General features: G+C 53.1%; 1 protein-coding gene across 1 annotated transcript; it reads right to left on the bottom strand.

Moving 5' to 3' along the window:
* Positions 1 to 8,407: 8,407 nt before the first annotated feature.
* LOC128138226 (uncharacterized) lies at positions 8,408 to 10,304 on the bottom strand. Its single transcript, XM_052779537.1, has 3 exons — positions 9,786 to 10,304; positions 9,337 to 9,608; positions 8,408 to 8,612 (listed from the first exon to the last, which is right to left on the bottom strand). The coding sequence occupies exons 1-3, from the start codon at positions 10,273 to 10,275 to the stop codon at positions 8,523 to 8,525; spliced, it is 852 nt and encodes a 283-aa protein (XP_052635497.1). The 5' UTR covers positions 10,276 to 10,304; the 3' UTR covers positions 8,408 to 8,522.
* Positions 10,305 to 17,498: the final 7,194 nt, after the last annotated feature.

Raw genomic sequence — 17,498 nt, forward strand, 5'->3', positions numbered from 1 at the left:
GACCTGGTCTCACTGCCGCCGCGGGAGGGGTAGACCTGGCCTACCTAGCCGGCGCCGGCGTGGTAGACCTGGCCTCCCTGCCAGCGCCGCTGGGGTAGACATAGCCTCCCAAGCCGGTGCCGGCGGGGTAGACCTTACCTCAATTCCTGCGTCAGCGGGGTAGACCTTGCCATCCTGCCGGTGCCGGCGCCGGCGGGGTAGACCTTACCTCAATTCCTGCGTCAGCGGGGTAGACCTTGCCATCCTGCCGGCGTCGGGGGGGTAGACTTATCCTCCCTGCCGGCGCTGGCGGGGTAGACCTGGCCTCCCTAGATGGCGCGGGCGGGTTAGGCCTGTTATCCCTACCTCATGCTCCCAGTTAGCTTGGCATCCCATACCTGATCCTCCGGTGTAGTACCTGTACCCACACCGGTAATCCGGTCTAGTACTGGTACCGCTCCCCAGTACTCGGGGCTAGTTCCGGTACCCCCGCCGGTACTGTGGGCTAGTACTGGTACTCCGCCCCCCTCCCGGTACTCCGGGGTGGTAGCGATAAACCCCACCACTTCTCCGGGGTAGTGCAGGTACTCCGGGCTAGTACCGGTACCCCCCACTGATACCCCGGGCGACACCTGTTGTCTCTAGTGGCGCTCGGGGGTAGACCAGCCTTTCCTACCCGACCCTCCGGGGTAGGCCTGGTATCCCTACCTGATGCTGCGGGGTAGGCCTGGTGTCCCGTACCTGGTCCTCCGTGGTAGTACCGGTACCCCCACTGGTACTCCTGGTGAAACCTGATGTCCCTACTAGCGCTCGGGGTTAGATCCGCCCCTCCTACCTGACCCACTGGGTTTGGCCTGTTATCCCTACCTCATGCTCCCGGGTAGGCCTGGCGTCCTGTACCTGATCCTCCGGTGTAGTACCGGTACCCCCAGTGGTACACCAGGGTTGTACCGGTACACCCCAGCAGTACTCTGGGCGACACCTGATGTCGTACTGGCGCTCGGCGTTAAACCCGCCCTTCCTACCTGACCCTCCGGGTTAGGCGCGGTATCCCTACCTGATGCTCCTGGGTAGGCCTGGCATCCCATACCTGATGCTCCGGGGTAGACCTGGCCTACCTAGCCGGCGTGGGCGGGGAACTCCTGTTATCCTTACTTGATGCTCCAGTGTAGGCGTGGCATCCCATACCTGATCCTCCGGTGTAGTACCGGTACCCCCACCGGTACACCGGGGCAGTACCGGTACTCACCACTGGTACCACGGGGTAGTACCGCGACCCCCGCCGTTACTCCGTGGTAGTACCGCTACCCCCCAGCGGTACTCCGGGCGACACCTGATGTCCCTACTGGCGCTCGGCGTTAGACCCGCCCTTCCTACCTGACCCTCCGGGTTAGGCGCGGTATCCCTACCTGATGCTCCTGGGTAGGCCTGGCATCCAATACCTGATGGTCCAGCGTAGGCCTGGCGTCGCTAGCCGGCGTGGGTGGGGTAGACCTGCTATCCTTAACTGATACTAGAGTGTAGGCCTGGCATCCCATACCTGATCCTCCGGTGTAGTACCGGTACCCCCACCGGTACTCCAGGGTTGTACCGGTACTCACCGCCTGTACTCCGGGGTAGTACCGATACCCCCGCCGTTACTCCGGGGTAGGACGGGTATCCCCAAGCGGTACTCCAAGCGACACCTGATGTGCCTACTGGCGCTCGGCCGTTAGGCCCGCCCTTCCTACGTGACCCTCCGGGTTAGGCGTGGTATCCCTTCCTGATGCTCCAGGGTAGACCTGGCCTCCCTAGCCGGTGCCGTCGGGGTAGACCTGGCCTCCCTGCCGGCGCCGCTGGTGTAGACATAGCCTCCCAAGCCGGTGCCGGCGGGGTAGACCTGGTCTCCCTTCCTGCGCCAGCGGGGTAGACCTGGCTATCCTGCCGGCGTCGGCGGGGTTGACTGATCCTCCCTGCCGCCGCTGGCGGGGTAGACCTGGCCTCCCTAGACGGCACGGGCGGGTTAGGCCTGTTATCCCTACCTCATGCTCCCGGGTAGGCTTGGCATCCCATAACTGATCCTCCGGTGTAGTACCTGTACCCACACAGGTAATCCGGTCTAGTACCGGTACCGCCCCCCAGTATTCCGGGCTAGTACTGGTACACCGCCCCCCGCCCGGTACTCTGGGGTGGTAGCGATAACCCCCACCGGTACTCCGGGTAGTGCCGGTACTCCGGGCAGTGCCGGTACTCCGGGCTAGTACTGGTACCCCCCACTCGTACCACAGGCAACACTGTTGTCCCTAGTGGCGCTCGGGGGTAGACCCGCCCTACCTACCCGACCCTCCGGGGTATGCCTTATATGCCTACCTGATGCTTCGGGGTAGGCCTGGAGTCCAGTACCTGATCCTGCAGTGTAGTACCGGTAACCCCAGCAGTACTGCGGGGTAGTACCAGTACTCTCCACCAGTACCCCGGGGTAGTACCTACACCCCCGCCGTTACTCTGGGTTTGTACCGGTACCCCCCCAGCGATACTTCGGGCGACAACTGATGTCCCTACTGGCGCTCGGCGTTAGACCCACCCATCCTACCTGACGCTCCGGGTTAGGCGTGGTATCCCTACCTGATGCTCCAGGGTAGGGCTGGCGTCCCTAACCAGCGTGGGCGGGGAAGACCCGGCCTCCCTAGCTGGCACCGGCGGGGTAGTCCTGGCCACGTTAGCCGGCGCCGGCGGGCTAATCCTGGCTTCCCTGCCGAAGCCAGCGGGGTAGACCTGGCCTCCCTGCCGGCGTCGGCGGGGTAGAATTATCCTTCCTGCCGGCGCTGGCGGGGTAGACCTGGCCTCCCTAGCCGGCGCGGGTGGGTTAGACCTGGTATCCATACCTGATGCTCCAGGGTAGACTTGGCATCCCATACCTGATCCTCCTGCGTAGTACCTGTACCCACACCGGTAATCCTGTCTGGTACTGGTACCGCCCCCCGGTACTCCCGGCTAGTTCCGGTACCCCCCGCCGGTAGTCCAGGCTAGCACTGGTACCCTGCCCCCCTCCCGGTACTCCGGGGTGGTAGTGATAACCCCCACCGGTACTCCGGGGTAGTGCCAGTACTCCAGGCTAGTACTGGTACCCCCCACTGATACCTCGGGCGACACCTGTTGTCTCTAGTGGCGCTCGGGGGTAGACCCGCCCTTCCTACCCGACCCTCCGGGGTAGGCCTGGTATCCCTACCTGATGCTGCGGGGTAGGCCTGGTGTCCCGTACCTGGTCCTCCGTGGTAGTACCAGTACCCCCACTGGTACTCCTGGTGAAATCTGATGTCTCTACTAGCGCTCGGGGTTAGATCCGCCCCTCCTACCTGACCCACTGGGTTTGGCCTGTTATCCCTACCTCATGCTCCCGGGTAGGCCTGGCGTCCTGTACCTGATCCTCCGGTGTAGTACCGGTACCCCAAGCGGTACACCGGGGTTGTACCGGTACACCCCAACAGTACTCCGGGCGACACCTGATGTCGTACTGGCGCTCGGCGTTAAACCCACCCTTCCTACCTGACCCTCCGGGTTAGGCCTGGTATCCCTACCTGATGCTCTGGGGTAGGCCTGGCATCCCATACCTGATCCTCCGGCGTAGTACCTGTACCCACACCGGTAATTCTGTCTGGTAACAGTACCGCCCCCCGGTACTCCGGGCTAGTTCCGGTACCCCACCCCCGCCCCCCGCCCGGTACTCCGGGCTGGTAGCGATAACCTGTGCCGGTAATCCAAGGTAGTACCGGTACGCCCACCGATACTCCAGGGTAGTGCCGGTACCTCTTGCCGGTACTCCGGGGTAGCACCGGTACCCCAACCAGTACTCCGGGGTACACTTGCTATCCCTACGGGCGATCGGAGGTAGGCCCGACCTCCCTACATGACCCTCTGGGATAGGCTGGCTATCCCTACCTGATGCTCCGGGGTTGGCCTGGCATCCCTAGCCGGCACCTGAGGGGTAGACCTGGCCTCCCTGCCTGCGCTGGCGGGGTAGACCTTGGCTCCCTAGCCGGCGCCGGCGGGGTAGACTTTTCCTTCCTCGCCGGAGCTGGCGGGGTAGAACTGGCCTCCCTGCCAGCGCTGACGGGGTAGAACTGGCCTCCCTAGCCAGCGCCGGTGGGGTACACGTGGCCTCCCTGCCTACGCCAGATGGGTAGACCTGGCCTCCCTAACCGGCACCGGCATGGTAGACCTGGCCTCCCTAGCCGGTGCCGGCGGGTTAGACCTGGCCTCCCTGCTGGTGCCAGCGAGGCAGACCTGGCCTCCCTATCGTGCGCCGGCAGGGTAGACCTGGCCTCCCTAGCTGGTGCCTCGGGGTAGACCTGGCCTCCCTGCCGGTGCCGGCGGGGTAGACCTGGCCTCCCTGCAGGTGCGGGCGTGGTAGACCTGTCCTCCCTAGTCAGCGCAGGCAGATTAATCCTGGTCTCCCTGCTGGCGCCGGCGGGGTAGACCTGGCCTCCCACGCCGGCGCCAGCGGGGTAGACCTGGCCTCTCAAGCCGGCGCCGGCGGCGTAGACTTGGCCTCACTAGGCGGCACGGGCGGGGTAGACCTGGTATCCTTACCTGATGCTCCAGGGTAGGCCTGGCATCCCATACCTGATCATCCGGTGTAGTATCTCTACCTACACCGGAAATCCGGTCTAGTACCGGTACCGCCCGCCGGTACTCCGGGCTAGTACCGGTAACGTCCACAGGTACTCCGGGCCAGTACCCGTACCCCACCCCCGCTCCCCGCCCGGTACTCCGGGGTGGTAGCGATAACCCGCGCCGTTAATCCGGTTTACTACCGGTACGCCCACCGATAGTCCAGGGTAGTATCGGTACCCCCTGCCGGTACTCCGGGGTAGCACCGGTACCCCCACCGGTACTCCGGGGTACACTTGCTATCTGTACGGGCGATCAGAGGTAGTCCCGAACTCCCTATCTGACCCTCTATGATAGGCCGTCTATCCCTGACGTGCGGAAAACAGACTCCACAATCAGTGAGATTGTAAAGTAGGTATGTTTATACAGCGCTGGGCCGCACGGGGGGTAGTCCCACCAAAGTGGTGTGCGCCCGACTCGGCAGTTTGTCTCAAGTTTATACAGTCAAGTGTTACATATTCACAATACGCCTATACATATGCATGACCTATCCCCGCTCCATATTAAAATTAGCTGCGAGAGGTCATTTCCATAGTCTCCTCTCAACTGCGCTTGCGCAGTGCCTCTTTATGGTGGTCGTCTGGTGGTCGCAGAGATGAAGATAGATGACTCCTCTTCGTCACCGCTAGTAACCTTTTTTCTTGCGCAGGCTCAGTGATTTCTTGGTATTCACCCGATCTGCAAGACCAGTCTTAGCTGGCTCTTGGGGCCTGCTCCTGCTTCTTATCAGGAGCTGTCTTTACCTCATTGGCTGGTCCTTGGGACTAGCTCTTCTTATCAAAGACTGTCTTTGCCTCAGCTAATTTCAACAATGGAAGCGCTAAACATCATCCTTCATCCCCCCTTATTATGTCTACTGAGATTCTTTTGACTCCCCTTGTCTCAGTCCCCCCTTTTCTAGAAAATAGTAAATTCTTTTACTATATCTAATCCTAGTACTTCTAATACATTGTTTCCCTATCTAGCATCCTCTCAAAGTATTTGTTGGTCTCGAGTTTTTGTCGTAACTGATTCTTTTTCCATTCACTGTAAGAGTCTCCTGTACTCTTACAGCACAAGAAGCCACACCGAACCATTATGCAAAGGACCACAGACGAGAGAATAATGATTATTATAGTGACAAACAATTGCTTCAACCATGCCAAATTTGGCAACCAGGAGGTTAATTTTTCCCATATCTCAGTGAATTCCCATGAAGTGTCATCTTGTGACATTAAATGTAAAAGCTGGGTTTGTTTCCAAATTTGAGAGAGATCTGTTTCTATTCGTCTTTTTTGGTTAACATAGGTGCAGCAGCGTTCATTAATTACAGTACACAGGCCCCCTTGTTGAGCGAAGAGCATATCTAGACCTAGTCGATTCTGGAGCACCATTTTTCCTAGGGAAGTGGTTTCTTCCTGGAGGGTCTTTATAGCATCGATTGTGGCATTATTAATAATTTCCATAGTGGCAGAAAGATTTAGCAGAGCTTTCTCTAACTCACTAACTCCCAATGATGGAATGAGCCATCGTACAAAACTGTGAAATCTAGCTGGTCTTTCCACTAGGGGATTGCTGGTGCATTTTTGCCTTATTACTGGTTTCATATAAGTCCGTAAAAATTTTTTTGAATCATTGTCAGTCAAATTTTTAACCACAATGGTATTAGGGACTATGGTTCCGACGGCACATTGGCCAGTCCAGCCTAGAGGCAGCACTTTATATCCTGTCTGTCCACAAATCCAATACCATCCTAGTCCTACTGGAGTGGGCCATCCCCTGGGTCTAGTAGAATTATGCCCCCGGGTTCTTGCAACCCGGGTTTGATTGAAGTTCCACATGTTTGCGCTACCATATTTAATATATTCAGTACAATTGGGGTAACTCCCAACAAACACCTTGACTGATCCACATCTAGGGTCCGTGCTATTACCTCCAGAATTCTTAGTTGTATTTTTCAGATGGCATCTTTGAACACACGGAACCCTTTGGGTTTCATTCCACAATTTGCTCAGATCTGTTTGCCATTGAAGGTTCTCAGAGGGTATTTCAGTGTACATTGTGAGGGACATGTTATTAAAAGCTGCTGCTATCACCGAGGTGTTAGAAAAAACTGTAGCAATTACGGGGTAGCCCTGTCCGAGACCCTTAGGAAAACGTGAACATATCCAGCAATCAGTTTGATTCACTATTTTTGCGATACTCTCGTGGAGTTGAACAAACACGTTCCCATCCCATGCTACACTCCTTGTCCCCATAGTTGCCCATATTACCGTGTAAAAACTAAGTGTCCATCGGATTTTGTGGTGACTTTCCATGGAGTTTTGGGTGTCTTTTCACTCTGGTGTGACGAATCCAAGCGTTCCGTTCCTTGATCCTAATCGCGGTGAAGGAGGTAAGTAATACTTGAAATGGTCCTTCCCACTGCGGCTCCAGAGTTTTTTCTGTAAGAGACTTTATATACACATAATCTCCTGGTTGTATATTATGTACAGGCCCATCCAAACCTCTCCCTCGAGTCCCTACCACATGCTTCCTAATTTTATTAAGTTGCTTACCTAATGCTACCATGTAAGAAGTCATAATTTCATCCCCCGCTTGTACAGACACCCCTCTCTGTATCCCATAGGGTTGTCCATACAGAATTTCAAAGGGGCTCAGTCCTTCTTTCGCCCTTGGTCTTGTTCGTATACGCAGAAGGGCTAAAGGGAGAGACTGAGGCCATGTCAAATTTGCTTCTTGTCCTCATTTCACAATTTGCTGTTTGATTAAGTGGTTCATTTTTTCTACTTGACCACTCGACTGGGGGTGATATGGAGTATGAAGCTGCCAATCTATACCCAAATGGCGGCTAATTTGTTGTACTATTTTTGAGACAAAATGTGGTCCTCTGTCAGAGGATATGGTTGCTGGAACCCCAAAACGTGGTATTATCTCTTGCACCAATATTTTAGTTACCTCCCGAGCTTTAGCCGTTCTTGTTGGGAATGCTTCTGGCCAACCTGAAAAGGTATCAGTTAATACCAATAAATAGCGATACCCCCCTTTTCTTGGAAGTTCTGTAAAATCAATTTGCCATTGTTGTCCAGGCCCCTTGCCTTTTCCAATCTGGCCCATTTCCGCCTTGGGGGTATTCTTAGGATTAGTCTGGAGGCAAAGATCACACTGTTGAGTCACCTGTCTCACCGTGGTGTATAAATTTCTAGCCACAATTTCTCTTATCAAATGATTATACAGAGCCTCTGTTCCCCAATGTCTTTTCCTATGTTCCTCCCGTATCAAATGCCATAATAAGCAAGAGGGAACGATTAGCTTTCCTTGTGGCGTATGAGCCCACCCCTCTTCATTATATGACCCTTCTAAATCTGTCATGAGCTTCTGATCTTCCTTGGTGTATTCTGGCTTACCTTCTAGGGAAATCTGCCTATCAGGAATTAAGGCCCCTTCTGTTTTTACCTTTGTTTTGGCCACTTGTTTTGCCTCTCTGTCCACCAGCTCATTCCCTCTTTCCAAATCTGAGCTCACTTTCTGGTGTGCCTTAAGATGCATAATTGCTACTTTCTTAGGGAGCTGGACAGCTTCCAGTAACTTCAGAATTTCTTCTGCGTGTTTGATATTTTTCCCTTGAGAACTCAATAGTTCTCTCTCCTTCCAAATTGCTCCATGTGCATGTACAACTCCAAAGGAATATTTTGAGTCTGTATAAATGTTCACAACTTTGCCCCGGGCCAATTCCAGGGCACGGGTTAGAGCAATTATTTCTGCCTTCTGTGCGGAGGTGTTCATAGGCAAAGCCCCTGATTCTATTACCTCTTGGCTGGTGGTGACGGCGTATCCCGCATGTCGATTACCATTTAGGACATAACTGCTTCCGTCTGTGAACCAAGTTTCCCCGTTTTCCATGGGGCTGTCTTTCAGGTCTGGGCGACTGGCGTATGTTGCTTCGATGGTTTCCAAACAGTCATGATGTACCGGTTCTCCTGTGTTCCCACTGAGAAAAGAAGCTGGGTTGACAATGTTAGTGACTACAATCTCCACATCATCCTGCTCTACCAATATAGCTTGATATCTCAGGAATCTTTGCGGAGAGAGCCAATGTCCACCTTTCGCTTCCAGTACTGCTGATACTGTGTGAGACACCAAATCAGTCATTTTCTGGCCCAGAGTAAACTTTCGGGCTTCCTGTATATTCAATATCACAGCCGCAACTGCCCGCAGGCATCCAGGCCAACCTTTTGCAGTCGTGTCTAACTGCTTAGAAAGGTAGGCAACTGCCTGTCGATACGGACCCAGGTTTTGTGCTAATATTCCCAGGGCAATACCCTGCTTCTCGTGGGAGTAAAGAAGAAACGGCTTACTCACATCTGGGAGTCCTAAGGCCGGGGCCGACATCAAAGCCTCTTTCGGTAGCTCAAAGGCTCGTTCGGTCTCCTTGTTCCACTCAAGGTGTTTCTGCTCAGTGGCTGTCAACGCATACAGTGGTTAAACAAGCAATCCATAATTATAGATCCACAATCGGCACCACCCCGTCATTCCAAGAAAAGTCCGTAACTCTTTTACTGTCTGAGGTCTCCGAGTTTGGCATATTGCCTCTTTACGGGCCTGTCCCAAAGTTCTCTGTCCCGCACTAATTTCATAGCCCAAATAATTCACTTTGCGTTGCATTACCTGTGCCTTTTTCTTGGATACCCGGTACCCCTGGAGTCCCAGGAAATTCAACAGACTCACTGTCCATGTCATACAATCTTCCTCTGTTTTGGTGGCGATCAGGATATCATCCACATACTGCAACAGCTTCCCCTCCTCAGACGGGGCTTCCCAGGATTCTAAGTCTTTCGCAAGCTGATTGCCAAAAATGGTAGGACTATTCTTAAATCCTTGTGGCAACACCGTCCAAGTGAGCTGGGTCTTTCGACCACTCTTGGGGTTTTCCCATTCAAATGCAAATAATTTTTGGCTGGCTTCATGGAGAGGGAGGCAAAAGAAAGCATCCTTCAAATCTAAAACAGTAAACCAAGTCAATCCAGGTGTTAATATGGTCAACAGGGTATATGGGTTCGCCACTACTGGGTAAAGATCTTCAGTTATCTTATTCACCGCCCGTAAGTCTTGGACCACCCGATATGAACCATCGGGCTTCCGAACAGGTAATATAGGGGTATTGAATTCAGACTCACACTCTTTTAATAATCCCAACTGCAAAAATTTTTCTATCACCGGCCGGATTCCTTCTCTGTCTTCCTTCTTTAGGGGATATTGTTTAATTCTTACCAGCTTTTGGCCTTCCTTGATCCTAACTTCAACAGGTGGAGCACTTTTCACTCTTCCAGGTGCATCGGTAGCCCATACCCCCGGGTACACTTGGTTTAAGATGTCCTCGTTAATGCTTCCTTCTAGGGGGAGACTGGTTAAAGTTAGGCTCAATATATGAATATATTGCTGATCTTTTACCTCCAGAGTAATTTCTCCCTTTTTGAATACAATTTTTGCTCCCAATTGTTCCAACAAGTCCCTTCCCAAAAGTGCCTTTGGGGAGTTGGGCATATATAAAAATTTATGAATGCCCCACTGTTTTCCTAATTTATATTCTAAAGGTTTACAAAAATATGCCTTTTCACTTTGGCCAGTCGCTCCTTTCACCATGACATAATCATCTCCCAGGGGCATCAAAGCTTGATTCAGAACCGAGTATGTTGCTCCTGTATCTTCCAAAAATTCTACCTCTTGTTGTGTTTTCCCTAGCTTAATTATAACCAGTGGATCCGCTAGGGTAGATTCCCCAGGTTCCCGTCAATCTCCCTTCACATGGGCTACCGTTCCTCCTGTTTGAGCCCTCTGATCCTCCTTGTTCCTTGGGCATTCCTTTTTCCAATGACCGAATTTCTTACACAAAGCGCATTGATCCTTGCCCAGTCGCGGCAAGTCTCGTCTAGGCCCTCTTCCTCTTTCTTCCTGGATAACAGCCATTAATTTCCTTTGCCCCTGCCTATATCCTTCCTCTCTGTTACTAAATACTCTCCACGCTTCATCCAACAATATTTCTAAATTCCTACTCTCTGTAGGCCGTAATTTCTGAAGTTTGCGCCTTATATCCCTTGTAGATTGCCCCCAAAACAGGGAGACTAATTGTTGTATTCCTACCTCTGACCCAGGATCCAGCGGTGTGCTGCGGCACATTACATCCCTCAATCGATCCAGGAATTCGGATGGAAACTCAGAAGGACTCTGTTTAACTGCATATAAAGCTGACCAGTTTACAGTTTTAGGGATTGCTCTCTCTATTCCTTTTGTAATCCATTCCTGATACCCCTGCAATCTTTCCATATGTGCAGATCTATTAACATCCCACTTTGGGTCTTGGAGAGGGAAATATTCCTTAATGTCCCCTCCTGTAATCTTATAATGATCTTCAGCAAGGTTCCCTGCTGTTTTTAAAATCAGCTGTTTTTCTGTCTCAGTCATATATTCCAATAACAGCTGTATATCCTTCCAATCAGGGTTATGCTGTTTTACAATAAATTGGAAATGCTTAGTTACACCTATCGGATCTCTCCTATAATCTTTTGCAACCTTTTTCCATTCCCCTAGGTCAGCAGTAGAAAAGGGTACTTGGATTAACATCGTCCCACCATCCGGCCCCACCGCCTCTCGGAGAGGTGCTTGTAAAGCTGTTGAGGTAGTTTTCTTCCTAGTACGGGAAGATACAGGGCTGCTCGGGGGGGTTGGAGTTCTATCCGAGTCTGCATCCTGTTCCTGTGGTCGAGGGGGAGGCTTAAACAAATCAGTTAGATCTTGTTCTGGTGCCTGATGGATTTTATTTGTCTTTGTACATCTTTGTCCAATACTACATGCCGAACAACACCGCCTCAGTTTACCTCTAAACTCCTTGTTGTTCTCTCGCTCAAGTGCAAGCACCATGGGGTCCTGTGGGGGTACCATTCCACAGTCCCTTTGCCACTCCGGATGATTTCGGAGGGTGAAAAACATGTCTGCATACGAAACCTCATCCCATTTTCCTTCTCTCCTTAAAAACAGCATTAGTTGTAATAAAGTATTATAATCTATTGACCCATTAAGCGGCCACTTAGCATCACCTTCTAACTTATACAACGGCCACCACTGATTGCAGTATTTAATAAGGTTCTTTTTACTTTCCGTACCTCCGGTCCCAACAATATCTTTCCAGTGGGCAATTACACAACCCAGAGGACTCTTCCTCAATACTCCTCCTTGATTGTTTCCCATTTTAATACTCTTCCTAATAATTCTTAAGTTGGATTTTGGCTTCTCCTTTTAATAAGCTTCCATGCAAATCGTTCCTTACACTTCTTTATAGTCTTCCCTCCGTTTCCCTCCCACACATCCCAAATTTCTGGAATTAAATTTTCCTTTACACACCAATCTCACTATTTCACTTAGTGAACTCTTTCCCAATCATAAAAGTGTGGAATTTGGGGAAAACACTCAAGGCAGTCTGGTTTCCGTCTGCTACAGTACTGCTACAGTACCACCTTCTCCCACAAGATTTACACTTCAACAAAAGCCAAGCTGGATGCTAATTACTATATAGTCCAGTTACAAGCCCACATACAAAGCAGGGGATCACCGCTATTAATACGTAAAGACATTCACACAAACATACATACACCTATAGATTTCAACATATCATTTCCACACACCCCCACAAAATCTTTAACATAAATTTCCAAACATTCACATCATACAATCATCGCTCCAGTTGACAACCTTCCAGCAGCTGCAAAAATAAACCAAGCGCAATTGCGAGGGGGTGCGCCTACCCTTCTCCTGCCTCTTATATACCAGTCATCGACAGGTCCGTCCTGGCTCCCGATACCAGGATACAGCAGTCACCCCGGATTTGCTCGATCTACCCCCAAGATCGCTAGCGGCCGCTCTATCGGTCAGCAAATCCCCCCTTACGATACAGGGTACCTTCCTCCCATACGGGGACTACGCTGCACGCCAGACGTCTCTGTGTGATTTACCAGCTGCCCCGGCCTGTACTTTTACAGGCTACCTTTGTAAACATACCATTTAGTCTGTGGCTTCAGGAGGTTGTTGTCTGCTCCCGCGGTGAGTGGCTGGCAGTGGAGGCTCCTCCGAGGAAAGTGGTAGGAGACGTGGCCTCCTTACCCGTGCGGGTGGGGTAGACCTGGCCTCCCTACCCTCGTGGGCAGGGTAGACCTGGCCTCCCTACCCGTTTTGTTCTGGTAGACCTGGCCTCTCTGCCGGTGATGGTGGGGTAGACCTGGCCTACCTACCCGCGCAGGAGGGGTAGACCTGGCCTCCCTACCCGCGCGAGTGGAGTACATCTGGCCAACTTACCCGCACAGGAGGTGTACACCTAGCCTCCCTACCTGCTCATTTTGGGTAGACCTGGTCTCCCTACCTGCGCAGGCGGGGTAGACCTGGCGTACCTACCCGCGCGGGGGGGGTAGACCTGGCCTCCCTGCTGGCGCAGGCTGGGTAGACCTGGCCTCACTACGGGCACGGGAGAGGTAGACTTGGCCTCCCTACCCGAGCGGGGGGGTAGACCTGGCCTCCCTACCCACGTGGGCGGGGTAGACCTGGCCTGCCTACCCGTTTGGTTCTGGTAGACCTGGCCTCACTGCCGGCACGGCAGAGGTAGATCTGGCCTCCATACCCACGCGGGTGGGGTAGATCTGGCGTCCCTGCCCATGCGGGCAAGGTAGACTTGGCCTCCCTACCCATGTGGGCGGGGTAGACATGGCCTCCCTACTCGCGCCGAAGGGGTAGACCTGGCCTCTATACCCGTGCGGCCGGGGTAGACCTGGCCTACTTACCCTCTCAGGTGGGGTAGACCTGGCCTTCCTACCGGCGCGGGCAGGGTAAACATGGCCTCCTTGCCCGCGCAGGCTGTGTAGACCTGCCCTTCCTGCCCGCGCGGGCGGGGTAGACCTGGCCTCCGTACCCGCGTGGGCGGGGTAGACCTGGCCTCACTACCGGCACAGGAGGGGTAGACCTGGCTTCCCTACCCACGCAGGCGAGGTAGACCTGGCCCTTCTGTTGGCGCCGTCGGTGTAGGCCTGGCCTCCATATCTGCGCAGGTGGTGTAGACCTGCCCTCCCCACCCACGCAGGCGGGGTAGACCTAGCCTCCCGGTCGGCGCCATTGGGGTAGACCTGGCCTCCCTGCCGCCACTGGCCGGGTAGACCTGGCCTCCATACCCGCGCGTGCAGGATAGAGCTGGCCTCCCTGCCGACGCGGGCGAGGTAGACCTGTCCTCCATATCTGTGAGGGCGGGGTAGACCTGGCCTCCCTATTCGCACTGGCGGGGTAGATCTGGCCTCCATTTCAGCACCAGCGGGCTGGATCTGGCCTCCCTGCCGGCGCCAGCGGGGTAGACAAGCCTCCCTACCCGCGCGAGAGTGGTAAACCTGGCCTCCCTACCCGTGCCTGCGGGGTAGACCTGCCCTCCCTGACGATGCAGGTTGGGTAGACCAGGATGTAGACGACCTCGGCTGGACCGAGTGGCCTGGGGAGGATATTGACCTTGACAAGATTGCAGTGTTCCCGTGAGAGAACAAGAAAGAACAATAAGCATGTTTTGGAAACTAAGTTTAAGGAATGTGTTGACTGTTTGCAGATGTTATAAGGAACCTGAAAAAACCACCCAATGAGGCATGAGAAAAACAACTTCTGACAACGTTTTGACAAATAAGGGACAGACATATGTACAAGGTAACAAGTGTAATGGGTATAAATTTGCTGGCTTGTAAGAATAAAAAAACCTTCTTTGCTTGTACTATAAGAATGCATACTTGTCGTTTGTCCGTCTCGACCGTGACAGGAACCTCCACTTCTTGCAAAGCCTCCATCTCCTGCCTCTGCCTCAGGGACGGTAGGTTTTAGGCCCACCAGTCTATCTCCCTCTCACACTCCCTGATACTCCTCAACCTTTCCACTTCCTCCTTCAGCTCTACCACCAGGCTGTGCAGATCATCCACCTGGTCACACCTCACACAAGAGCTGTCCCCGCTGCCCTCCGTCATCAGTGACAGACTCAGGCACTCCCTGCAGCCAGAGACCTGGACAGCTGCACGTTTACATGGGAGCTCTGTCTGCGTCACCAATTTTTTCCTAACAATGGCTTTCACCCAAGTGGCAACCATACCTGGGTCTCCCTCTGGGCTGATGCCTGCTTGAGTAGCCTTCTTGAGCTGGGAATGGGGGGGGGGGGGCTACACCCTACCTGCATGCCCTGCCTGTGTGAACTGCGGTGCCACGCCCTTTCTGACACACCACGCCCTGTTTGCCCGCCCTGTCCGCCACGCTTCTGGTCGCTGGCGCTCCTCAGGGCCATTTAAATCTCCCGTGGTTCCCCCTGGCAACACCCATGCTGCGTCAGACAGTCTCGCGAGAGCCGCCGGCTCTCGACAGGTCCCTCAGCTCTTCCCCGGCACTCCTGGACCTCGGGAACCTCCCAGTCCTCCTCAATCTGGCACTTAGCCGCCGACTTACAGTTGCCTCTGGTGGCCTCGCCGCTGACTGAATGCTGCTGATGGTTACGCCGGTATCCTGTGAACCGGCCTGGGAGGCCCCACATCCCAGCCCAGCCCAGCATGGTGGCCATGCAGGGTTACTGGGGAAGACTCTGAGCTTTCCTCAGTGCTGCAAGACACAGGCAACGCCACCTGCCGACATGGAAAAGCAGGACAAAATGCAAACTTCAGAAGAATATGTGCATGGGGGCAATACGGAAAAGACCCAAAGAGGATCTCAGAAAAGACCATGTGGATGAGAGGAACTAGCCAGTGAGCCCATGAACTGCAAAGTGGCTTTTGAGGTTCCAAGCAGAGAGATAGGATGGTAGTGGGGAACTCCCTTTCCCCATGGGGTTGTGAGGGATGTCACAGCTACCTGTAAGACCACTGCGGGGTGCAGGCTGGTGCTATATACAGTTCCTTGTCCTTAGGTTGATAACCTGATCGAATGTTTCAAACAGCTCTGGCTGACTGAGAGAGGGGAGAGGTTAGGAGTGTGCTGGCACTTGTGCAGGTCCACCTGAGCCACAGCAGCCAAAGCCAGTCTGCTGTGTGTACGTCCTGTCAAAGGATGGGGAAGGGGGTGGTGAGGGTGGATGTAAATGTATTGAATCCTGTAGGACCTCAGCAGGGTGTAAACGGGAGGGAACAAGGTGTAAAGATTGTACTGGGTCTGGCTGGGATGGCGTTAGTTTTCTTGTTAGCAGCCCCTATGGTGCCGAGCTTTGCCTTGGTGGTCAAAAGAGTGTTGACAGATAACACACTGACATTGTAGCTACTGCTGAGCAGCGCTTGCACAGCATCAAGGCCTTCTCTGTTGCTCACTCTGCCCCAACAGCGAGGAGGCTGGGGGTGGCACGAGGCTGGGAGGGGACAAAGTCAGGACAGCTGACCCCAATGGACCAAGGCGATATTCCACACCATATGATGTCATAGTCAGCAATAGAACTAGGGGAGTGCTGGGCATTCTTCAAAATAGAAGTAATCCACTTATTAAACTGTCTTTATCTCAACCCATGAGATTTTTTTTCTCACTTTTGTCCTTTCGTTTTCCTCCGCCATCTTACCGGTGGGGAGTGAGGAAGTGACCGGGTGGGGGCTGCCACATGGGGTCACCCCACCAGACAAGCACATAGAAAATAGGTTGGTATGTGCTTGTGAGGTCACTGCTGCCTGAGTAGACCATAGGCTGGGAGCTGGCACGTGGCTTGTGTAAGTGATTGTGAGATTACTGATACCTGAGTAGCTGATAGGCCAAGAGTAGGGGCGTGGCTTGTGTCAGAGCTTACAAGGTCACTTGTGCTTTTGCATCTCACAGGCAAGCAGATAGCAAGTAGGTGGCTATGTGGTGGCCAGCTCATTGGTGCCTGAGTAGCTGCTAGGCAAGAGGGAGTGTTGTGGTTTAACCCCAGCCAGCATCTAAGCACCACGCAGCTGCTCACTCACCCCCCCCCTCACCCAGTGGTTTGGGGGAGAAAATCGGGAAAAGAAGTAAAACTCGTGGGTTGAGATAAGAATGGATTAATAGAACAGAAAAGAAGAAACTAATGATGATAATGATGACACTAATAAAATGACAGCAGTAATAATAAAAGGATTGGAATATACAAATGATGCACAGTACAATTGCTCACTACCTGCTGATTCCCCCAGCGGCGATCTCCCTGCCCCCACTCCCCCCAGTTTATATACTAAAGGTGACGTCACATGGTATGGAATACCTCATTGGCCAGTTTGGGTCAGGTGCCCTGGCTGTGTCCCATCCCAACTTCTTGTGCCCCTCCAGCTTTCTCACTGGCTGGGCATGAGAAGCTGAAAAATCCTTGACTTGAGACTAAACATTACTTAGCAACAACTGAAAACATCAGTGTTATCAACATTCTTCTCATACTGAACTCAAAACATAGCACTGTACCAGCTACTAGAAAGACAATTAACTCTATCCCAGCTGAAACCAGGACAGGGAGACACATGGCTTGGGTATGTACTTGTGTTGTCACTCTGGGCTGAAGGGCTGATAGGCCAGGACCAGGTGCATGGCTCTTATAGGTTCTTGCAAGTTCACCGGAGGCAGACTACTGCAACAGCAAGTACCTGGCAAATGGGTGTACCCATACGTGTGAGGTCACTGGTGCCTTAGTAGCTGATAGGGCAGGAGCTGGCCCATGGCTTGTGTCTGTGCTGATGAGGTCACTCCTACTTGAGTAGCTCATAGGCCTGGAGTAGGCCAATGGCACGTGTAGGTGCTTCTAATGTCACTGCTGCCTGAGTAGCTGATAGGGCAGGAGCAGGCCCCTGTTTTGTGCTTGTGGTTTTGATGTCATTGATGTCTGAATAGCCAATAGGCATGGAGCAGGCCCATGT

The sequence above is a fragment of the Harpia harpyja genome, unplaced genomic scaffold (assembly GCF_026419915.1).
Source record: "Harpia harpyja isolate bHarHar1 unplaced genomic scaffold, bHarHar1 primary haplotype scaffold_118, whole genome shotgun sequence".
NCBI classification, from domain to species: domain Eukaryota; kingdom Metazoa; phylum Chordata; class Aves; order Accipitriformes; family Accipitridae; genus Harpia; species Harpia harpyja.